Source organism: Erythrolamprus reginae, chromosome 6 (assembly GCF_031021105.1).
Source record: "Erythrolamprus reginae isolate rEryReg1 chromosome 6, rEryReg1.hap1, whole genome shotgun sequence".
In the NCBI taxonomy this organism is placed as follows: Eukaryota; Metazoa; Chordata; class Lepidosauria; order Squamata; family Dipsadidae; genus Erythrolamprus; species Erythrolamprus reginae.
This window is the reverse complement of record NC_091955.1, coordinates 72,599,877-72,620,651: the sequence shown is the minus strand read 5'-3', so window position 1 is coordinate 72,620,651 and position 20,775 is coordinate 72,599,877. Positions and strand designations below refer to the sequence as shown.

At 39.3% G+C, this 20,775-nt stretch overlaps 1 protein-coding gene across 2 annotated transcripts in view; it reads left to right on the top strand.

The window, feature by feature from the left end:
• Window positions 1-20,775, top strand: part of ABTB3 (ankyrin repeat and BTB domain containing 3) — a 264,027-nt gene that overhangs the window by 227,235 nt on the left and 16,017 nt on the right. The window contains exons 7-12 of one of the 2 annotated variants that reach the window (XM_070756233.1): window positions 3,525-3,626; window positions 10,579-10,672; window positions 10,775-10,910; window positions 13,836-13,874; window positions 14,818-15,038; window positions 19,496-19,674. In XM_070756233.1, coding sequence (XP_070612334.1) covers window positions 3,525-3,626; window positions 10,579-10,672; window positions 10,775-10,910; window positions 13,836-13,874; window positions 14,818-15,038; window positions 19,496-19,674 — 771 coding nt within the window. The remainder of the gene's footprint in view (window positions 1-3,524; window positions 3,627-10,578; window positions 10,673-10,774; window positions 10,911-13,835; window positions 13,875-14,817; window positions 15,039-19,495; window positions 19,675-20,775) is intronic. The other variant, XM_070756234.1, reaches the window with a different exon arrangement.

Genomic DNA, 20,775 nt, shown 5'->3' with positions numbered 1-20,775 from the left:
AAAATCAGAATTTGAAAAAGTAAATCTGAAGTGCAGTTATTTTATTAAAGATTACAGTGCTACCTAGTGTGTGTGTGTGTGAGAGAGAGAGAGAGAGAGTGAGTGAGTGAGTGTAGACAGATAGCTAGATAGGTAGGTAGGTAGATAGTAGGTAGGATTGGCTCTTTATTGATACGCAGGAAAGTTTAATTAATATTATCGCATTAAATCAAGGTTTCATTCTATGTTTAAAACCTGGGCTGTGCATCATAATAAAAGGTTTTTACATTTATTTATTTGGTTGTTGATTAAGGTTTCTTTTAAAAAATAATTGTGAGATGTGAGATGCAGCAGTTTATATCTTTTTATGTGTTTATGAGATACAGCAATTCAGAATTTCAGATACCTCTGCATTATGGTGTTACTTTTTGTCTTGGAATAGCCTGAAGTGCAGATAACAGACATTATTTATGCTACTATTATTGAAATGTTATCATTTTGAACTGGTGAGAATTTCATGCGAGAACTAATTTCCAATATTTAGACACTAAATATTATGGTGTCTTTTTAATTTCCTGGCCTAACCTTAAAACACTCTTAAATAGCCTAGCATGAGACCATTCCTGTGTGAAGCTGACATTTGTAGGCATTCTTTTTTACATGTTCTAACAAATAATTAATTACAGCTAGTACCAGGCGGTGTTTGACAACTGCTGATTTACTAGATAATAAAAGATATCAGAGTGTTTTTCCTGTCAGCAATGGAATAGTGAAAATTGCAGAGAAAAAATTGGGACAGTTAATCCAAGATTCTAAACTTAATCTAAATCTGCTGAAGTCAATCTTCTGTTGTTTGGGATGGCCAGCAGAACAAGAAAAAATTACACATTGTATAGATCATGGGTCTCCAACCTTGACAACTTGTGGACTTCAACTCCCAGAGTTCCTCAGCCTGCTTTGCCAAGTTGCCAAGGTTGGAGACAGAAGTGGGTTCCTCCCGATTTGGAATGGCTTCCCCAAGCGGGTGGCAACCACTGCTGACATCATGATGATGTCATGCAACTACTTCGGTTAGTGCCAGTCCGCGGGCGCTGCCATCTAACTTCTGGGCATGTACAGAAGCCATGTCTCTGGCACTTCTTTTCAGCTTATTTTTTTTTGGGGGGGGGGGTGTTTGCCATTGTGCGCACATGCAGCTGTGTGGCACGGGTGCATGGTGTGGCCACACGGCATGGGAGGAAGCAAACTGGCAGTGAGGTAAGTTGGAACCCAGCCCTGGTTGGAGACCCCTGGTATACAGTAGATAATGGCCCTTCCACACCCCCAACAACATCTTCTCAGGGAATTGTTTCAGGTGTTATATTAAACCATCTTTAATGTTAATATAATTGACAGTCCTGACTTTATAGATACAGTGGTACCTCGTCTTACAAACTTAATTCATTCTGTGACGAGGTTCGTAAGTAGAAAAGTTCGTAAGATGAAACAATGTTTCCCATAGGAATCAATGTAAAAGCGAATAATGCATGCAATCCCAAAACTCACCCCTTTTGCCTTGCGCCACTGGGAATCCCCACCTCCGGACTTCCCTTGGCAGCCGAAGCACCCGTTCTTGCGCTGCTGGGATTTCCCTGAGGCTCCACTCACTGGGATTCAAAGCAGCGCCAGCAAAAATGAAGGGAATCCCAGTGAGGGGAGCCTCAGGAAAATCCCAGCAGTGCAAGAATGGGTGCTTTGGCTGGTAATGGAAGTCCGGAGGTGGGGTTTCCCAGCGAGGGGAGCCTCAGGGGAATCCCAGCAGCGCAAGAATGGGTGCTTCGGCTGGCAACCGAAGTCCGGAGGAGGGGATTCCCAGCAAAAGGAGGCTCAGGGGAATCGCTTCGGCTGGCAACGGAAGTCTGAAGTATTGCGTTGCTAGGGTTTCCCTGAGCCTCCCCTCACTGGGAAACCCCATCTCCGGACTTCCATTGCCAGCTGAAGCGCCCGTTCTTGTGCTGCTGGTATTTCCCTGAGCCTCCCCTCGCTAGGATTCAAAGCAGGGCTGGCAAAAATGAAGGGAATCCCAGCGAGGGGAGCCTCAGGAAAATCCCAGCAGTGCAAGAACGGGTGCTTTGGCTGGTAATGGAAGTCCGGAGGTGGGGTTTCCCAGTGAGGGGAGCCTCAGGAGAATCCCAGCAGCACAAGAATGGGCGCTTCAGCTGGAAACTGAAGTCCGGAAGCGGGGATTCCCAGCGAAAGGAGGCTCAGGGGAATCGCAGCGCTTCAGCTGGCAACGGAAGTTCAGAGGCGGGGCATCCAAGTGGCGGAAGCTTGGGTTTGTAAGGTGAAAATAGTTAGCTATTACATAGTTAAAATCAAGTGTAGTTTGAGATTCAGACTTGAGAATGGAGTATTGCAAAGAGCTGGGAAGAATGGGAGAAGAGCCATGGAGCTTTCAGCTCTCTACTGCCATAGCAAGGTAGAATAGGCAGCAGAGAATGGAGCATTTTCCTGTCTCTGCTCTGCCTAAGCTGGTGATGGTACCATGAACTTCTTCTAAATTTAAAGTGGGTCTCTTTCTTTCTGTCTATTTAGGAGGAAAAGGGTATGTTTGAGACCAGGCCTCTGAAAAACCTTTTCTTATAACATGTCTAAGTCAGGTCTTTCAGAGTTTTTTGCAGCAGTCAAATCCATAAAGCACACACAGGTAACCGACTCAGCAGGATCGATTAATTTCTCTTTATATACATAATAACGCATGAAGTAACATATACAATACAAAGAGTGGTTCTTCCAACGTGGTAGAGAGTGCAGGCAAAACATAGGCAAAAGAGATAATAGTTTTAGTTTCAATTCAGCAGAGCTGACTAGTTTGCAGCCTTTTGCACAGACTCAGATATTAATACAAACGTAGAGAACCTCCTCTATACAGGGCAGTTAAACTAAGCCTTAGCCACACCCAGGATCCTTGTTGTTTCAACCAAATACTGTTTCAGTTTCCAAACAGTCCCCATTGGCTGACTTAGTTGCTATGCCTATTCATTGGCTGACCTTGTTGCCTATTCTATGACTATATTCTGACAAGGTCATTAATTGATTTCTGAGAAACTCATAGCTTTAAGGTCCACTTGGTTTGATTGAAACACTGTATGAGTTTGGTTGGTTTGCTCAACATTGTATGAGTGTGATTGTGATACTTTGAGGATGAGATGGAGAGTATCCTCTCCCTTTATCTTTCTGTTTGTTGGAATATAGTTTGAAGCTACTGATATACTCATATGATCATCAGATGAATACTAATTCATTGTGGAAATCATATCTAGCTAGACCATTTGACTAAAAGGATCTAAGGGAAAGGGTTAAGAAAGTCTATTTTGTCGCCCAGTTAAATTTTGATTAGATTAAAAATAACAGAAGGATTTTTAAAAAGAGTTTCTTTTGCATGCTTGCTTTCTTTTCTCTGTACCATAATGTGCCAACATTCTGGCAAGTTTGTTTTGATTACACATACAATGGCTTTTGCTGAAGAGTCATATATAAAAGAAACCTACTTTATCTGTTTATAGGTTGTCAATACTCCTCATAAATATCCATCCGTCCATCCTGAGACCCGTCATTGGACTGCCCTGACATTTGCTGTGTTGCATGGACATATTCCTGTAGTTCAGGTATTATTGTATTTTCCTTTTGCTCCATCTCATAATTTATTTCTCATGCTTAGTTTTTAATTAGCAATCATTCCATTTTTTTTTTTTTGCCATTTTCATATTTTCTTTCCCTGGTCTGTAGATATATAATAACCCTATTACAGTAGTACCCCTAGATACGAGCATAATTCGTTCCAGAAGGGAGCTTGTATCTCAAGCAAACTCGTATCTGGAACAAATTGCTTTAGACTTTGTTTTCCCCTCCGAGATAACCAAAAGCAAGGATTCTTGCGCCAGCTAGTGGACGCTCGGCTCGTATCCCGAATTTCAGCTCGGAACTTGAACAGAAATGTCTCTCCCCTCCTGGCTCGTATCTTGAAATACTTGCATGTAGAGCAGCTCGTATCAAGAGGTACTACTGTATATACAACTAAGTATAAGGCTGCAGTCTTAAGTATATCTATGAGGAAGTACCTGTAATCCTTTTTGGATAGATAGATAGAATTAATTTGCATGCAATTAAGCACTAAATCACTGTGACGTGTAAATAGGGCAATTAAAAAAGAAGTTATACCAATAATATCCTATTGGCGCTTTTGAATAATTTTTGACCATGTCTTTTATGTATCCATTTATTTATTGTTTAATAATATATTATCATGTCATATTATAATAAATTATAAAAGAAAGTTTTCTTTCTTTTCCTCCTCGTTTTAAAAAACACACCCAAGAAGAATAGACATAAAACAATAAATAAAAATAGAAAGAATAAAACTATAGGAATTTAGGGACCGCATAGAATTGTTAAAACCCCTCATCCAATGAATTTGATTGACTAAAACTTTATAATTTCTTCATGCTATACAGAACAGATTAATAATATTTGTGGCTATCAATTCCAACTTTAAGTTCATAATTTTAAAATGACGACAGTTTCATAGAGGATAAGTTTATCAGTGGTTATTTATCTCTAATTTTGAGAGAAGCAAAAAATGACTTCTTTATGATATCGTGCTTTCTGAAACTGAAAATGGTATGTTATTGGCAGTGATGGGCTCCTACGAGTATGGTCAGGTATTCAGTACCGGTAGCAAAATTTTGATTTGTTTTCTTTTTTTCCCTTCTGGGTTCTGAGTATGTTTTTCCTATCTCAGTAAATGAGATTGAATGTGTATAATTTTAGAAGATTTAGAAGCTGTGCGTGTGTGTGTGTATACATACACATGCAGTTATATAGTAGATAATGTATATTCTTGTGTGCCTGTGTGTAATATGTATGTACACATATAGAATTAAATAGTAAATTTTAGATGTTCAGTAATATTAAATAGATAGGGAAATTGTATCTCTTTGAGGCAAGGATAGGCCGGGCACCCTAACCCAAACCCTTGATGTGAGCGACGTCAATTTGGCCATCTTTAACCCAGTCACATGACCTTTAAGCCACACCCTGGTCACATGATCACCAAGCCACTCCCACCTGGTCACATGGCCAGCAAGCCACAGCCACAATATAAGCCATGCCCACAGTGTGATAGTAAAAAACATTGCAGCCCTTCACTGGTTATTGCTCACTCTCTATTAACGAGATACAGAAAGAAAGTTCTTACATTATTTGAAGGTTAAATACCAATGTGGTATGGTTGTTTTCCTATTTTTTTTTTGTAATTTAGAAGACAATAAATACTTTGATATCTGAAGCAGTGGACGGTCATGCTTTTCACCCACCCACCCCTTTTGCATATATAGAAGTGAATTGATCCAGCAACTGACACTACTTCAATGTTGGTGACAGAACAGTGTCTTCCAACTCACTGGAAGACTGCAATCTAGTGCCCTCAATTGCATCTGACTACAAAATCATTTTAGCCTCTGATAGGAGAGAATGGATTTCAAGTTCAAGCAGAATATCTGGAAGGCTGGTCGTTGCTTCTCAGCACCTGTAGTCTCACATTGTCTAATGGCAGTTCTGTTTTTGATGGAACCGACAAGGAAGATCAACTGCAAGACCACCATCAGTTGCTTATGACTGATCACTCTTCACTGTCATTTATTACTGCTCTCCCTTTCAATAACAGGATTCCTTTAACAATATGTGTTAAGCACATTGGGATTTCATGGCTCTTAGTCAGGTGATTTAAATCCAGCACAAGACTTTTGAAATAAAGAAATGGACATTATCCATTTTAAAATGGTTACATTTACAAGATTGAGGTCTTTATCCGTGATAGATAATGTACGTCAATGGTACATTATAATGATATACAGTGATCCCTCGTTTTTCATGGGGGTTCCGTTCCAAGACCACAAGTGAAAAGTGAATTTCCGTGAAGTAGAGGGAAGATATTTTTTATGTATTTAATATTTGGACTTTTAAAACCTACCCTTTGTATTGAACATTCATTCTATAATGTTTCTCAGCTGGAACTACATGTGATATCCTACCAGTTTCTTTAATAGAGTACAGTAGTACTGTAGAAGAATTTTATGAATTTTTAATGGATTTAAAAATTTTAATGGATTTTATGGATTTAAGCCCCCTTTGAAAACCCATGAAATAGCGAATCTGCGAAAGATGAACTGTGAAGTAGCGAGGGATCACTGTAGTGGTAAAAGTTAGCATAGCTTGGTGTAGAACAAACTGAACTGATTGTTTGTTGAAATGTTGCATTTGTTGAATCTATTTATTTTACTATTTATTGATTTTCTCCAATACACAATGAGGGTTTTAGTGGGTATACACATAGTAAAATACATGATGAAGGTTATAGAGGATATACTCATAGTAAAATATATCTAAGAAAGAATAGAAGGAGAGGTATAGGAATAGAAGAAAGGTATAGGAGATATAGGAGAATCCTTGAAATGTTACAGATTGTGAAACTAGTACTGGAAAGACGAGATTGTGGCTTATAGAATAGAATACAATTTTATTGGCCAAGTGTGATTGTACACACAAGGAATTTGTCTTGGTGTATATGTTCTCAGCGTACATAGGAATGATGAGAAAAACTAGTAGAATAGAAGTGCAGATTTAGTAGAAAGTCTGACAGTGTTGAGGAAATTATTTGTTTAGTAGAATGATGACGTTCAGAAAAAAAACTGTTCTTGTGTCTAGTTGTCTTGGTGTGCAGTGCTCTGTAGCGACGTTTTGAGGGTAGGAGTTGAAACAATTTGTGTCCAGGATGTGAGGGGTCAGTATATATTTTCCCTGCCCTCTTTTTGACCTGCAGTATACAGGTCCTCAATGGAAGGCAGGTTGGCAGCAATTGTTTTTTCTGCAGTTCTGATTATCCTCTGAAGTCTGTGTCGGTCCTGTTGGGCTGCAGCACCAAACCAGACAGTTATAGAGGTGCAGATAAATAAAGAGCAAACCCTATATCCTCTTCTAGCACTGATTATGTTGTTACCTACCTACATGGATAATGAAACATCTGCAAGAAAACAAGTTCAGAGAGCACCATGGACCCCACAGTTCAACCCTGAACTACGAATAGTTTCTTCTATTAAATCAGAGTTGTTGGGATGGGACAGTTCCTTTGGCAACAATGACATGGAATGGGTGAACAATTCCTTTGGCATCCGCCCAATAAGAATAAGAATATAAGCAAAAGATTGGCTTTAGACTGGATAGTTGTATTTCTAAATCTTTGGATTGTTTTGAATGGATTAAAAGTTGCCATAGTACAGAGCTTCTCAAATAGTAGAGCAGTCCCCAATGCCAGGGGGGCGCATGACCCCAGGGTACATGCCTTTTTTGCCGCAGGGAGTAGGAGTTTTTTGCATTGAACAATAGCACAGAGCACAGAGTAGGAGATATGAAGTGCATATAACAAACCCTTAAGAGAAAACATGGAAAAACATTTAACAGAGATGAAAAGAAAGGAGGAGAGAGACGGAGATGTAAGAGACAACGTAAGTCTCCTGAAAGCTAGGACGAGGAAATATGAGGAAGTGTATGTAGCGCTTGGCTTCACTGTGACTATGGTGGGAGACGAGGAAAGACCGGTATGTTTACTGTGTCTAAAAATGTTGGCAGCGGACAGAATGAAGCCAAATAAATTAAGGCATCACTTAAACACATTACACCCCAATCACACTGATAAGCCGCTTGAGGTTTTTTTAGCGAAAACATGCTGAATATTGCAAACTATCGTCCTGGCGGAAAGTTGGGGGAGCATGAAATGTTTACTTCTTCCTGGTGGGGGCAGGGGTGTAACAGAAAATAACTGAGAAACACTGCCATAGTAGAAGATATATGGTGGTCTACATCTGTGATACCATTTCGGGTTTTTTGCAGAGTGCTGCAATATTCTTCAGCTGTTTTTCCCCACCTCAAGCCTAAACATATTTAGTTTCCTCAATCTTTCCAGTGTCATAATAATCTCAGTTGACATTTCTATGGTGGTTAAAAAAATGTTCAATTGGTATACAGTAGTCCCTCACCTATCGCTGGTGTTATGTTCCAGACCCGGCCGCGATAGGTGAAATCCACGATGGGGAATTTCTCCTCCTTCCCACCAGCTCCGGATGCCTGGAGGCGAGCAACGGCCGGCTAACCTTCCCTCCCCCCACTACTACTTACTCTGCGCCTGAGGAAAAGAAGGGGAGGGGGGCAAAAGAATCGCTGCCCCCGAGCATTCCTGACCCACTGCTATTCTTTGCAGCAGTTCGGCCAAACGTTGTCTTTTTTGCCTTGCCCCAACTGGAAAGTCCCTGGTGAGCTGCCCCGGCTGGTTCTTTTTCTCTCTCTCTCTCTCTTTTCTTTTCTTTTTTTTCCCCCTCCACCCACCCAGCACTTCCTCTCCCGCCCTCGAGCCCAGTCTGGAAATCCCCGCCACGTCGCGTTCCTTTCTTTGCTCGCGCTCACTCGTTCGCGCACTGCCGGGAGCTCTTTCTACAACCCCAAGCACACCGCCGCCGCCGCCAACCACTAAGCGCGCCTCCAAAGACTGCCTTCTCGGCACTGGCGAGGCAGGTTGAATGAGGGGACGGGCCTCCGCCGGAGCTCAGTCCCCGTCCCGCTCATCATTCGCCCAGCCGTGGGCTGGTTGGCTTGTCCTGCCCTTCCAAACTTCTAAGCGCCATATCTGTGCCAATGCTGACTTCAAAACCCGCGATGAAGTGAAGCCATGGTGGGTGAAGCGCGATATAGCGAGGGACTACTGTATTGCCTTCTCAAACCAATTGAGGGTAATTTGTGGTTGCATTGTAAATTACTGTTTATTTTAATCATAAACTTGTCTTCTCCTCACTTGTCTTCTCCTCCCAAGATATAGAGACACTAATGATGTTCTAATTTCTGAAATTCTTGAACTTCTCACCTTTGGTATTTGTTTTAATGTATAATCCATTCCAAACATCCCCAATCTCTGAAGAATATGTCATTCTGAAATCTCTTAGGTTTCTCGTAACATAAAATTCCATTTATTGTTTGAAAATGGAATATTAGGTTAGGTGAAAATAGAAGATCTATAGCTGAGCTGCAGTTCCTAAGAACTATCAAGAAGGGCAGTTGTCCATCGACTTTACCTTCACTGTGAAAATACGATAAAAATTTATTGGGAAACTGATCATAAGTTTTAAAATAAAGTTGGTGAGTTAAGAAGGTAGTCATAAAGATAGCAAGGAATTTACCATTCAGTGTTTAGGACATTTTGGTGGGGTGGGGGAAGAGAAGGGCCAATCCTTTAAAGGCCATTATTTGGAATGACTGTGTCTTAGAAGCACCAAAATATTGCACATTTTACTATTGTGCAGTAATCCTGTCTCAGCAATACAAACAAAAAAGAGGTGTTAGCAAAAAAAACCCTGCAAACAAGTTGGACAACTGCATGCATGCACATATGGGATTCTACAATTCATTTGAAACCCAGCATTAAAATTCAGCTGTTCTTAACACTTGATATTAAATGCTTTCTTGGTGACAACCAAAGATTACAAGCATCTTTTATGACCTGGCCCCTAATTTGATGACCCTTAACCTTAGACTTCTCTACTTACTAATTTGCTGTTACCAGATCTGGGCTGGAGTATGCACTAAGTGGTGGCAAAGAGCTACATCATTTTGTTGATTGTCGGTTGGTCATCTTGATTTTTGCATCCCATATACAGTAGCTAGTATTTATGTACAGTGGTACCTCTACCTACAAACACCTCTGCTTACAAACTTTTCTAGATAAGAACTAGGAGTTCAAGATTTTTTTGCCTCTTCTCAGAACCATTTTCCACTTACAAACCCGAGCCTCCGAAACTGTAACCAGAAAAGGCAGGGAGAAGCTTCTGTGGGGCTTCTCTTGGAATCCCCTGGGAGGAAACAGGGCCGGAAAAGGCAGGGAGAAGCCTCCATGGGGCCAATCTTGGAATCTCCTGGGAGGAAACAGCGCCGGAAAAGGTAGGGAGAAGCCTCCGTGGGGCCTCTCTTGGAATCTCCTGGGAGGAAACAGCGCCGGAAAAGGCAGGGAGAAGCCTCCATGGGGCCAATCTTGGAATCTCCTGGGAGGAAACAGCGCCGGAAAAGGCAGGGAGAAGCCTCCATGGGGCCAATCTTGTAATCTCCTGGGAGGAAACAGGGCCGGAAAAGGCAGGGAGAAGCCTCTGTGGGGCCTCTCTTGGAATCTCCTGGGAGGAAACAGGGCCTCCACCCCCCCTGTGGTTTCTCCAAGCGCATGCATTATTTGCTTTTACATTGATTCCTATGGGGAAAATTGCTTCTTCTTACAAACTTTTCTACTTCAGAACCTGGCCACGGAACGAATTAAGTTCGTAAGTAGAGGTACCACTGTATTTTGCAGCATGCAGCTGCTTTAGCTTACACATATTTTGGGACGACAAATTCTGGCTCAGAATGATGTGGCTTGCAATAAAATGGATCATAGCACTGGGTTGAAGAAGATTGCTCTTCTGTGTTGGATGAGCATTTTAGTTCTTGTGTAGAAATGTAAAACAAACAAAGAATGGATTTCTTTTATAGCTATTACTGGATGCAGGAGCCAAAGTAGAAGGTTCTTTGGAACATGGTGAGGAAAACTATTCAGAAACACCTTTGCAACTGGCAGCAGCTGCTGGTAAGGATTATCTTATAATACCTTAGTTAATATTGATTGATTGATTGAAGAGAAAAAGAAGCAGGCTTTTTAAAAAAGGCTTTCATTGTTACTGATTTGTAGGAAATTTTGAACTGGTTAGTCTGCTTTTGGAGCGAGGTGCTGATCCTATGATTGGAACAATGTACAGGAATGGAATTTCCATGACTCCACAAGGTGATATGAACTCCTTCAGCCAGGCTGCTGCCCATGGACACAGGTATATTTGATATGCTTTTAGTTAAGTGTTAAAACAATGTTTGAATGGGATGTTTAAAGCATTTGATCTGCAATCCTTGTACATCAATATTCACATATATAAATTTACCGTCAGCTTTTTCTTAAACATTATTTTTAACAAAATAGATGAAGGATACATTCTGTGAATGGCTATTGTCCATGAAAACTAAACAGAAGAAAAGAGGTAGTAAATTAGTACTAGTATACTATCTGTTTTCTTAGTATTAATGAAAGATGACCTGCAATCCTTGTACTGTACATCAATATTCACATGTATAAATTTACAGTCAGCTTTTTCTTAAACATTATTTTTAATAAAATAGATGAAGGGTACATTCTGTGAATGGCTATTATCCATGAAAACTAAACAAAAGAAAAGAGGTAGTATATTAGTACTACTAGTATACCACCTCTTTTCTTAGTGTTAATACAAGATAGTAATAATGCAGGAACAGACACCGCTGGGATGCAGGCAACAAGTTACAAGCTGGATGTTGGTATTAAAACAAATAAAAAAATCAGATTTCCTAGAGTCAGGTAAAATATTATTGTCCTGGCAAACTCTTACCTTAAATGCTTAAAATATCTATTTTTTAATCTTCCTGTCAAATCAGATTACATGTCCCATTTGGGGGAGGTTTGAGGGGCAAGATCCGTTTTTTAAAGTGTAAGATATTCATTTTGCTCCTTACATTATCTACAAATCCAATATAGGAAAAACAATGGTAGTGCCCTCTTTTGTTTTGTTTTAATATCACTTCTGAGGCTGTCAGACTGGGGACAAAGACAGAATTGACCTGTAGGCCATCTCAAACCAAGATCTATTTAGGACAGGCCTGTTTAGCTGTCCAGCTTTTAACAGACCGCAACTTGTGTCGGGCTGATGGGTTACAAGACAGAAAACTCTTGATGAACATAATTTTCCATCACTTGATATATATTTTTTGGCTTTATAACTCAACTGCTCTATCACCTGAAATAGACTTGCAGGAGCACCTTTCAATGAGATTTCAATGAAAAGCAAAGACAGAAGTATTTCTGGAGTCAGGACCACAGCTGTAGAGAGAAATCTCCAATATTGTTCTAGTTCATAGATGTACGATTTATGCAAAACATCAGAAAAAGAATATTTATTAATTTTATTAATTAATTAATTTAATTTATATGCCGAAGGACTCTGGGCGGCGTACAACAAAAAGAGACATCTAAAAAGAGACAATTTAAACGAGAATTTAAAACCCCTTAACAAAATCATGCATATCTTTTGGGGCTGGATCTAAAAGATGCGTCATTTGATCAACGGCCCTAGGCCAGCTGGCCGAACCAGGTCTTTAAGGCTTTCCGGAAGGCCAGTAGAGTGGGGGCAGTATGGATCTCTGGAGGTAGCTGGTTCCAAAGAGCCAGTGCCACCACAAAGAAGGCCCTCCCCCACAGCCCCGCCAACTGACACTGCTTAGCCGATGGGACCCGGAGAAGGCCAACCCTGCTGGGAGCTGTGCGGCAGAAGGCGGTCCCGAAGCTAGTCTTGTAGTAGGTGCTATCCTGCTTGAAATATGAATTATCTAGTCAGAGATAATAATATGAAATACAAGGTTTGTCTGAAAATAGATATTCTTCTGCATAAAGATCTGGTAGAATCACAAGGAAAAACAACAGATCTGCCAATTGCATTGTCCTGGCAGTATACAGAACTAATGAACCATTATGCTAGTAAACAAAGGGAAAAGAATAAGAGGTGGCTTATGAGAGAATAAGATAAATTTAAGGCAGGGAATAAATATACGTATATATGAATCAGAAAGGCACAAACATGATTGTAAATCACCTTGTTACTAAGCACTTGGTGAATGAGGTGTCTAAAAATGCCATTAAGTCATACAGAATTTCTGTCTGTGCTGCTAAACCCAGACTTCTTTCCCCTTATCAATCATCCTTGATGATGCAATCATTGCATGATAAATAATCATGTTTAGAATTAGAGAGGAAAGGTTAGCATTTCTGTATCAGGGCCAAGAAAATACATGAACTAAAGCTGCAAAAAAAAAAAGTCCATTGAAAGTCAACTGTCTATGATTTGTGGTAAGCAAAGGATTGAAAGTTGTCTTTGCCACCACTTCTAAAGTTTTTCATTTAGCAAGATCTTCTTCCATTATGCCCTTATATTCTTTAGCTTTAAAAATCCAGGAACTGATTTCAACTGACTATAAGTTTAAAATGTCATTAGATATAATAATATCACCGTAGAGATCTATGCAGATTTATGTAGATTTAATATAACTATAGAGATTTATATAGAAATTTATAGTGATATAACTATAGAGATTTATGTTCCTTTAAATGGCATGCTCTTGGACACCTACCGAACTGGGATATACAGTAGATAGCTTAGCATTACCTTCCAATGATTGATGCCATCCAGATAAGGCGAATCACCACTCTCATAATTTCAACAACCCCAGAACTCTTTTGCAAATGACTTTATATTTCCATTATAAAAATAAAGATGGATGGATGAGTGGGATGGATTGTGTTCAAACTGGGAAATCATATCTCACCTGAAGTTTGGACCGGATAAAAGGTTAGGTCTGGGGCAGACTCAGCCTTCCACATGATGCATCTGTCATAAATCAAGTCAGCCAGATGCTGAATAAAGAAACCATTGTAGAACTCTTTAGCTATGAGTTGCTATGAGCTGTGGCACATTTAGCTGTGTCTGTCATCACCTGGAGAATTCTGGATTCCAATTATTAGAGTATCAGATGTTTTCTCCTCTTATCGTAGGGCACAATAGACATATTATTGCAGACAGTAAAATAAACACCTTCCTCCCCGTCTAAACAAACACAGGGATACATACACTCAGGCCACTTGTTTCGGATACATTGCTTATTCTATCCCCCCACAGGACTGAACATGCGCAGCTAGCAAGATGTAAGCGTATCAGGTAGGTGGGAGGTAAGGGAAAGGTTACACACTGGGTTTCATTGCTTGTTTCTAATTATTTGTTCATTGGGAGCAGCTCCATTGAACGTTAATAGCCTTTGGACGAAAGCCTGTTGATGGACAGGATATGGTTTCTTTTGAAATTTTTGACTTGCTGCTAAAGCCTCATGTACCAATAAAAGAAAATACAGTGATATCTCGTCTTACAAACGCCTCATCATACAAACTTTTTGAGATACAAACCCGGTGTTTAAGATGTTTTTGCCTCTTCTTCCAAACTATTTTCACGTTACAAACCCAAGCCGCCGCCACTGGGATGCCCCGTCTCCAGATTTCTGTTGCCAGCGAATCGCCCGGTTTTGCGCTGCTGGGATTCCCCTGAGGCTCCCTTCCATGGGAAACACCACCTCTGGACTTCCGTGTTTTTGTGATGCTGCAGGGGAATCCCAGCAGCGCAAAAACGGGCGCTTCGCTGGCAATGGAAGTCCAGACTTGGGGTTTCCCAGCGACGGGAGCCTAAGCGAAATCGCAGCATCACAAAAACACGGAAGTCCGAAAGTGGGGTTTGGAGGACTTCCGTGTTTTTGCGATGCTGCAATTTCCCATGGAGGGGAGCCTCAGGGGAATCCCAGCAGCGCAAAAACGGGCGCTTTGACTGGCAAAAGGGGTGCGTTTTGGGCTTGCACGCATTAATCACTTTTCCATTGATTCCTATGGGAAACATTGTTTCGTCTTACAAACTTTTCACCTTACAAACCTCGTCCCAGAACCAATTAAGTTTGTAAGACGAGGTATCACTGTACATTGTTTACTAGATCTTGTTGGATGAATTAAGCAGAATTAGTATTAGCTAGGCGGCTAGTTGTCTTGTGTTTCACTGTTAACAATTCCCATATGGTGGCCTCTGCCCTTCCCTTTCCTGTCTTTTGGCTTGTGATTGACAGGAATGTGTTTCGTAAGCTTCTTGCTCAACCGGAGAAGGAGAAGAGTGATATCTTGTCCCTGGAGGAGATATTGGCTGAAGGAACTGACTTAGCAGACAGCACGCCGGCTCCTTTATGTGCAAGTCGCAACAGCAAGGCCAGGCTCAAAGCTCTGAAAGAGGCAATGTATCACAGCGCTGAACATGGCTATGTGGATGTAACCATTGACATCCGGAGTATAGGTCAGTTTGGGTTTCCCCTCTCATGAGAAATGACTGGTCAGAAAAATGGTTTGATATTAGACACCCTTGTCTCTTGGACTGACAGTTTTTGACTGCTCCTGATTTCTAGTCAAAGAAGAAATCAGGCGACTGATAAACATGTCTAGGAATACTGGAAATTCCAAGCATAGTTCCCTCTAAGCTGAGCAGTGAGCAATCGCTCACTTAAAAATCATCATCAACTCAGAGTTTTCCAAACCTGCCCAGAAGCCGAGAGGGAAGGAGAGAGAGAGGAAGAGAGGAAGAGAGAGAAACAGATAGAAAAAAGAGAAGAAGGAAAAGAGAAAGAAAAAGAATGGGAGTAAGGAAGAGAGAAAGAAAATCAAAATCTAGTTTGAAACTAGCTCAACTATTTAAGTGGCATTGTGATATTGATAGAGTTGCCCTATTATGAGCTCACTGTTATAGACATAGTTCCCTCTAAGCTGAGCAGTGAGCAATCGCTCACTTAAAAATCATCATCAACTCAGAGTTTTCCAAACCTGCCCAGAAGCCGAGAGGGAAAGAGTGAGAGGGAAGGAGAGAGAGAGGAAGAGAGAGAAACAGATAGAAAAAAGAGAGGAAGGAAAAGAGAAAGAAAAAGAATGGGAGTAAGGAAGAGAAAGAAAATCAAAATCTAGTTTGAAACTAGCTCAACTATTTAAGTGGCATTTTGATATTGATAGAGTTGCCCTATTATGAGCTCACTGTTAGAGACACACAGTACAGTATTTTATTTTGAAATTCTCTGAGGCAAAACAGGGTGGGATTTTTATTTGTTTGTTTGTTTGTTTATTTGTTTGTTTGTTTGTTTATTTATTTATTTATTTATTTATTTATTATTTCTGTGCTGCCCAGTCCCGAAGGGACTGCCGCTCAGACACTATACTTTTCCGCCCACCCCCCCAAAAAATTAGAGGGAACACTGGTTATAGACACACAGTATTTATTTATTTATGTATTTATTTATTTATTATTTCTGTGTCGCCCAGTCCCGAAGGGACTGCCGCTCAGACACTATACTTTTCCGCCCACCCCCCCAAAAAATTAGAGGGAACACTGATTCCAAGTACTAAAAAAACCTATTTTTAATTATAATTAGGGTTTATTATATGAAAAAAGTACAGTTCCCATTCCATAAATTTGTAAATATTTATATTGTTGCAAGCCAAAGTGAAATATATTGTGTTCTTGGCGAAGAAACCAAGAGTAACTGGGAACATTTTTATAATCATGGCCATGGCAAAGGGGAAGGCGTTAGGTCCCACCCAGTAAATAAAAGAGTTGATATAGACTGCTAATTTTTTTCTCTTTGTCCCCAAAAAACCTTCAGCTCAACTAGAGCTGCTGGTCCTCTGGTTTGAAATGTGTATATCTGGAAATAATCTCAACAGGTTTTGGCTTTTCTGAAAAGACAGAAATCAAATGAATTTAATGGCAATAGCAATAGAACTTAGATTTATACACTGCTCAAAAACATAAAGGGAACACTTAAACAACACAATATAACTCCAAGTAAATCAAACTTCTGTGAAATCAAATTGTCCACTTAGGAAGCAACACTGATTGACAAATCAATTTTGCATGCTGTGTGCACTTTCAACTTTGTACAGAAAAAAGTATTCAATGAGAATATTTCATTCATTCAGATCTAGGATGTGTTATTTGAGTGTCCCCTTTATATTTTTGAGCAGTATATATTGCTTCACAATGCTTTAAAGCCCTCTCTCTCTAAGCAGTTTACAGAGTCAGCGTATTTCCCCCAACAATCTGAGTCCTTATTTTACCCAACTTGGAAAGATGGAAGGCTGAAACTGCTGAGATTTGGACTGCCAAATTGTTGGCAGCCGACAGTCAGCAGAAATAACATGCAATACTTCATTCTAACCACTGTGTCACCAGTCCCATTAATAAATCACGTAAAGAATTGTGGTCCTCAATATGTTGCTGAACTACACCTCCCAGCTTTCTTCACCATGTTGGTTGTGCATCCTGTAGATTGTAGCTCAGCAGCATATGAAAGGCTTCTGGCTTTCCTAATTAAAAGTATTTTAAAATAAATAGGCCTGCACATTTTTGAAAAAGATGGTGCTGGTTTCTTTTTTATATATAAATTTTTTTATTGGTTTTTCAAAAGACAAACCAAGGACAAACAACATTCAACGTTTAAGGAGCTACCATTGCTCCGCTTATCATAGAAGTCTAACTATAATCAGATGGATACAAAAAACGTAACATACATACTCTATATTCTTATTAAATTTAACTCTATATTCTCTATGTTAATTAGTTTTCTTATCTATCCAATATTAAATGTTTTAATCTAAAATAGAATATAAAATATATCACTTCTAAATTCATCATATTGCAAAACTACCCTATATTTATATTATTTTTAACCTATTTATATATACATGCGGTTTACCATCAAATTAATAAGTACAAATAATTATAAATTCTTACTTATTTAATTTTTAAGAGTATTTTTAAAATTCCACCATTTATATATTTTATCCCATATTTTATAAAATTCTGTTTCAGCTTGGTTATTCAAGCGTTTTGTCATCATGTCTAATTCCGCACATTCTATAATTTTTTAAAATACTTCTACATCTTTTGGTATTTCCTTTTCTTTCCATTTCTGTGCAAATGTAATTCTTGCCGCAACCAATATATGTATTATTAAATAATAAATTTCTTTTTTATACTTCATATTTGAACTACCCAGTAGGAAAAATTCGGGAGATTTTTTTATCTTCTCCTTTGTTATTTCATTTATCCATTTCTCTACTTTATTCCAATATTTCTTGGTGAAACAGTCGGAAACATTTTGGAAATCCTATGGTGCTGGTTTCAATAATACAACATTGGATCCTTTTTTTAAGCAAATGCCCCAGCCTATCCTAACAGGTGACAAACTTGGGGTGCTTAGTAGGTAGTAACTTTCTGGAAGGAGGGTAATTTGGCTGTACAGTGTAGAATCTCTTTCCACAATGAGCAATGGTTCAATCCAGTTTATCCTTGAAGAGCAAAGAAGCTGATTTGGAAATGAAATTGATTAGGAACTGCTTATGAAAAGACAAAAAGCTTGAATGGGCAGGCTGGGTGCTTGGACAAAAACAGATGGTGCATATGTCTAAAAAATACAAAGAAGACAGCTGGGAGGAAGAAAAATAGTATATGCCCATTTTCAGAGCAAAGCTTTTTCAAAAGAAACGATATGAGCAATTCAGAAATATCCATATATAGGATTTGTTAAATGCATACATTATCCAAAGCATCAATAAGTACCCTAAATTACAGTTATTTTTTGCACTGAGTTTAAGATACTGAATAGGCCAAAAGAAGATCAACATTAAATATGTTCTCTTATTATCATCAGAGAACATGATGCTGATACTGCTCTAAAATCAGCTTTCTGAATGTCAGCATCTCAGAATTTCTATTAGACAGTTGAATTCATGAGTTATTTTGGTAAACAGGAAACTGGTAGCAGAAAGGAAAACAGAGCTCTGCACATTTAGTCCTACCCTAAATGTTATTCTAATTCTACGGTTGCTGATCCTGGGGCTCCTCCTATTTGTCAGAAGGAAGATTCTTAAAGTGGGGAGGATCATGATGCTATTTGCAACCTTGATCATTTGGGATTCCAAACTGTGACATCCATCAAAATAGAGTAGAGTGAAAAGAAGAAAAGAAAAGAAGAAAGAAGAGAGGGGAGGGGAGGGGACGAAGGAGGGGAGGAAAGGAGACCCCAATTTTAAAGAAAGAAAGAAAAGAAAGGAAGAGAAGAGAAGAGGAAAGAAAACAGAGTTGGAAAGGACCTTGGAAGTCTTCTAGTCCAATCCCCTGCTCAAGCAGGAAACTCTATACATTTCAGACAAATCACATCTTTACAGTATTTTCAGCTTTAACAAAGTTGGAAGGGACCTTGCAGGTCATCTGGTCCAACTCTATATCTGCTTCTACCTAGGATTGAAGTTAATTATACTGGCATAGTGGTTAGAATGCAGTATAGCAAGTTAACTCTGCCCAGTGTCAGGAGTTCAATTCTGACCTCTGGAGGTTGATTCAGCCTTCCAATCTTCCAAGTAAATTCATTGGCCTAGAATATGCTGATTCTATAAACTTTTTAGAGAAGGTTGAAGAAGTGTATAAGTCTAACTACAATTGCTACAGGAAACCCAGCACCTGTATACTTGTGCTGGGTTTCCAAAAATGAATAGCATATTATTAATTGTATCCAAAAGGAAAAACACACAAAATTGGCAATGAGTTCTCCATTTGTGTTACTGGCTAATAACCATTGTACAGTGCTATTAATGATTCTTAGGAAAGGAGATAGTATATGTAGAATCACATTCATAAGTCAAAGGCCTTCATGTTATAATATTGTTTCTGATTATTATTTTTTGAGGAATACTTTTTGTATTTTGTAGGTGTTCCATGGACTCTCCATACATGGTTAGAATCTTTGCGAATTTCTTTTCAACAACATAGAAGGCCCCTCATCCAGTGCTTGCTGAAAGAATTTAAATCTATCCAGGAGGAGGAATATACTGAAGAACTCATCACACAAGGATTGCCTTTGATGATTGAAATCTTGAAAGCAAGTAAGGTAGGTGACATTACAGACGACATTACAGACTTGTCATCTTGCGGCTCAGATAATAACAACTACAGTATTTGTAATGGGCTTTTCTGCTTATAAGGCAAATAGCAAAGCAGAAGCATTACAAATGCAAAGAAAGAATTATGTGTAACACGAAAGCTTTCACCAGAATATTTGAGGTAAAGCAATATTTATATCAGCAAACCATCTACAATCCATTTAAAATACGTATTTTAATCAGAAGCAGATTAGACAATCTATTCAAAACAATTATTCATGCTTTTCAGACTACACTGCCTTGTCTTGTAATCCTCTCCCTTCCTCTCCCTTATTAAGTAACATTTCTTTTGTTAGTAACACTTATTTGTGTAACATACCTTCAAACTGAAATTGTAAATTAGTTTCAAACTGTGATCTGCAATATTGGTGTAACGCAGGGGTCCTCAAACATGTCAACTTTAAGACTTGTGGACTTCATCTCCCAGAATTCTCCAGGGAAAGCAAACCCAATTGGCTGCCAGTTTGAATGTAATAATATGGTACAAGAAGAAAAATTAGGGGGATCGTGGAAGCACTGTTCCATGAATGGCTTCACATAGGATGCTATTCTGTTCCGATAACCATGTATTATTGAGCAAAAATATCGGCAAAAAGAATCAGAACCCAAAATACAAACATGAAGGACACAACCTTATAGATGGCCATCACTGTCAAGGACCTTGGAGTACTCATATCTAATGACCTAAGTGCCAGAGCCCACTTAGTGCCAAAAAGGCACTAAGAGTTATTAATCTAATCCTGCATAGCTTCTTCTCTGGCAATATTAACCTACTAACCAGAGCATACAAAACATTTGCTAGACCAATTCTTGAATCCAGCTCACTGTGTGGAACCCGCACTGCATATCAGATATCAATACAATCGAGATAGTCCAAAAATATTTCACAAGAAGAGTTCTCCACTTCTCTGTTCACCACAGCAATACCTTATTCCACCAGACTTGAAATTTTGGGTTTAGATAGCCTAGAACTTCATTGCTCTTGATCTGACCAAAATGCAGTTCACAAAATTATTTACCACAATGCCTTGCTGTCCTTGTCCTACTTG